At 47.2% G+C, this 3197-nt stretch overlaps 1 protein-coding gene across 1 annotated transcript; it reads left to right on the top strand.

Annotated features, from left to right (window-relative positions):
* Positions 1 to 603: 603 nt before the first annotated feature.
* Positions 604 to 2765, top strand: LOC124662979 (WRKY transcription factor 42-like). Its single transcript, XM_047200749.1, is given in 4 exon segments — positions 604 to 878; positions 1029 to 1169; positions 2049 to 2337; positions 2340 to 2765. Coding segments are annotated over 4 exon segments (1131 nt in total).
* Positions 2766 to 3197: the final 432 nt, after the last annotated feature.

The following is a 3197-nucleotide window of genomic DNA, read 5'->3' as shown; positions in this document are numbered from 1 at the left end:
AATATCTTTAGGAATTGGCTTCACGATATTGATCACGGGTTTAGAACGTTTATTATGGTGAAAGCGTGTGATGTCATTTGGTCCCTCTCGCTATGTAGAAATGATTTTTTAATGAAAAAAAAATGATTCTCTTATGCAGGTTATCTACCGATGCATCAGTATGTTCCGATCATGGCCGTCTCTTCAGAAAGTGGAGAACAACGACCTGTTACGGAGGAATGTATAAGGTTGGAGGCTACGGCTAGGGATACATTTTTTCCAACAGGGATGGCCACATAATTTCGAGATAAGTCCACATCGACTTAGGCATATGACATTTGCTCAACTTTGTTTTTATATTTTGACTATTAATTTCTTTTCAACAGTCTGGACTAGTTTGTGCGGCTATGTGCATCTTTATCATGTAGAGATAAGAGGTATAAATTTTTGAAGTAATAAAACGCTCATTATTGAGAAAAAACTGAACGACTAAGTTTTAAGGATCAGTGCAGTGCGCCTATATAAGCTGCGCAAGGACCCCATAGCTACTTCACAAACTGATCGCTTCCCCTACAATACTTCGACCGTTGAAGCCGGGCAGCCACGAAACTCTGAATCGCGAGTATGGCACTTGGGCAAGAGGCTGCACAACAGCTGTGGCAGGAGCTTATCGGCGGCTACAGTCTTAACGCCAGGCTCCTTGCATTGCTCGAGCACCCCCTGGATATCCTTGGCCACGAGGCAGCTAAGGCGATGAGCCAAGAGCACTCTCGGGTGTTCATGGTGTCTCTGTTCACGCTCAAGCCTGGCGACAGTATTCGGGTGGCAGGACTGAGGACGATGGCGCCCGAGGCAACTAGTATCGGCCTGGGCAGTCCGGCGAAAGATATACGCATTTGGTATACTGCTAATTTACTACTAATTAATACTGATCTACATATCTTAGTACTTTCCCTGGTTTTAGTGGTTGTTTCTAAGTTTTTTTTTTCCGAGGTGGAGTTGTTTCTAAGTTGTGATTGTTTGTTTGGTTGATTCAGTAGTAGTACTAGTAGTGGAGAAGAGATTGGTCCCCGCAGAAAGAGTAGAGGAGATGTGGTTACAAAGAAGGAGATTACAGCATTGCCTCACAAGGAGGGTTACAGATGGAGAAAATACGGGCAAAAGAACATTCGGAACAGAAAATTTCCAAGGTGAAGTGATTTAGTTCATAATGCCAAGATCTTAATTATATATCAAAGCATGCATGGCCCAACTAAATTATATGCTCCAAACTATTCTTAATTATATATCAAATCATCGGCAGAAAATTCGCATTTTTATGATATTACAACTTTCTAATTTATAAATTCAAGGTCATACCCATAAAATAGGAGGCCCGGCACGGATTATATGTCTAAGCTTACATACAAGAGCTAAGATAATACACTTGTCGATTTTCACTAAGAATTGAACCCTGCTACATTTTTTTACAAAAAGGAGGTGTTCACCCGCCTCTCCATCGAAATGATGCATGACTGTCGTTAAGGCCTTGTTGCATGGTCTAGTTGTGCACCGACTTGGGGCGGACGAGGTTAGAACCGCGGATGCGAGCGTACTTTTACTTGCTTAGTGTATACGGTAAAATATGTTACTCCTGACTACTATTTGTTCAGTACATTTGTATTAGAACTCTACCGATTTTTGTGAAAAATATTACATTGTTAAAACGTAATGAACATCCATTTGGGTCTTGCCGGCTAGACTGGTCACCTAAGACATATATAGTAGTACTGTCGAAACCAGGTCAGAGCAGTAAATTTGGTTATCTGCCAATCTGTGTCCCATGGACAGTAAACTGAGTCAAGCTATATTTTTTTCTCGCAAAAAAAGAGTCAAGCTATATTTCTTTGGGGAACTAAAGACATGCATGCCCCAACGACTTTTGAAAACCGTCAAGCTGGCAATAAATTTCGTCACGACCTTTGACTTCAGTCCTGCATGCACTAATCTCTTTTGTACTCGTAAGAGAAAGTCTTTTGTACCCGTTCAATCACCATCTAAAGATCTCTAACTGTATATGCACGATGCAGGCTGTACTACAGCTGCAGATATAGCCACGAGCGCGGCTGCGGGGCGAAGAAGCAACTGCAGCGGCAGGATAGCAGCAGCGACGCCCACCGTCCAATGTTTCACGTCACCTTCGTCAACCAGCACACGTGCCACCAAGTGCGTCCCAGCCGAAGCATCAGCAATAATGCTACTGATTCACCCACGATGAACACTACCGCGACAAGGAACGGCGCCCATTTTGATCATGCAGCTGCAGTCCACCTCGGCGGCAACGCTCAACTAGAAAACCAGATCATGAGACCGGCACTTTCGCCAGGGTCATCGGCGGAGCTACGTCCCGGCCGCAGCCTGTGGAGGTGAGCCAGCTGAGTGATCCGGCGTCGTACGCGCCGCCGGGCCTGCTGGAGGTGAGCATGAGCCTGGAGCACGGGACGACCGTGGCGGAGATGCGCGGCGGCGGCTCGCCATTTCCTGCCGTCGAGGCGCCTACAGCTCCATATTCGTCGTCGTCCTTGCCGCATACGCTGCTCGTGGAAGCGAGCCCAAGTGATCCGGCAGGCGGAGGACACTCGCAGTCGGCGAGCCTGGACTCTGTGACGATGGAGGAGATGTTTTTCTCCTACGGCCAGCTACTTCATCCCGTTGAAGCTCGTTCGATCAGCCAATACTGGGACAATGTGCCCATGGCTGTCGCCGGCCGGTACAGGGACAAAGCGTCAGCGTCAGCGTGGCCATAGTATCCGTGAATACTTCACGTGTTTGGGCTCCTCACCGATCTATCACCATGCGCAAAAGCATATTGCATGAAAGCTGCTACACGCACGTGCATCTTCGTGTCAAACTTGTAGCAATGAGATTCTGGTTTAGTATGTTTATTTATATCCCGTCTATGTTTTTCACTTTCATCTAGCACGAGTAAAAAACTAGTGGTATGCACACTAGTGGAAAACAGGGCTTCCGTGGGAGCCTTTTGTCGCGGGCGCGCATGCACCCGCGACAAATGGCCTGGCCACGTCGCCCAGAAACCATGTGGAGCGGGCAGGTCCTTTTGTCGCGCCCTTTTGTCGCGGGCCGTATTACGACCCGCGACAAAAGGCCTCGGCACCCCTTTTGTCGCGGGTCGTAATACGGCCCGCGACAAAAGGGCCATGCCTATATATATAGAAGCA

The sequence above is a fragment of the Lolium rigidum genome, chromosome 6 (genome assembly GCF_022539505.1).
Source record: "Lolium rigidum isolate FL_2022 chromosome 6, APGP_CSIRO_Lrig_0.1, whole genome shotgun sequence".
NCBI classification, from domain to species: domain Eukaryota; kingdom Viridiplantae; phylum Streptophyta; class Magnoliopsida; order Poales; family Poaceae; genus Lolium; species Lolium rigidum.
Note: the sequence above shows the minus strand (reverse complement) of the source record. Positions and strands in the feature narration are given on the sequence as shown.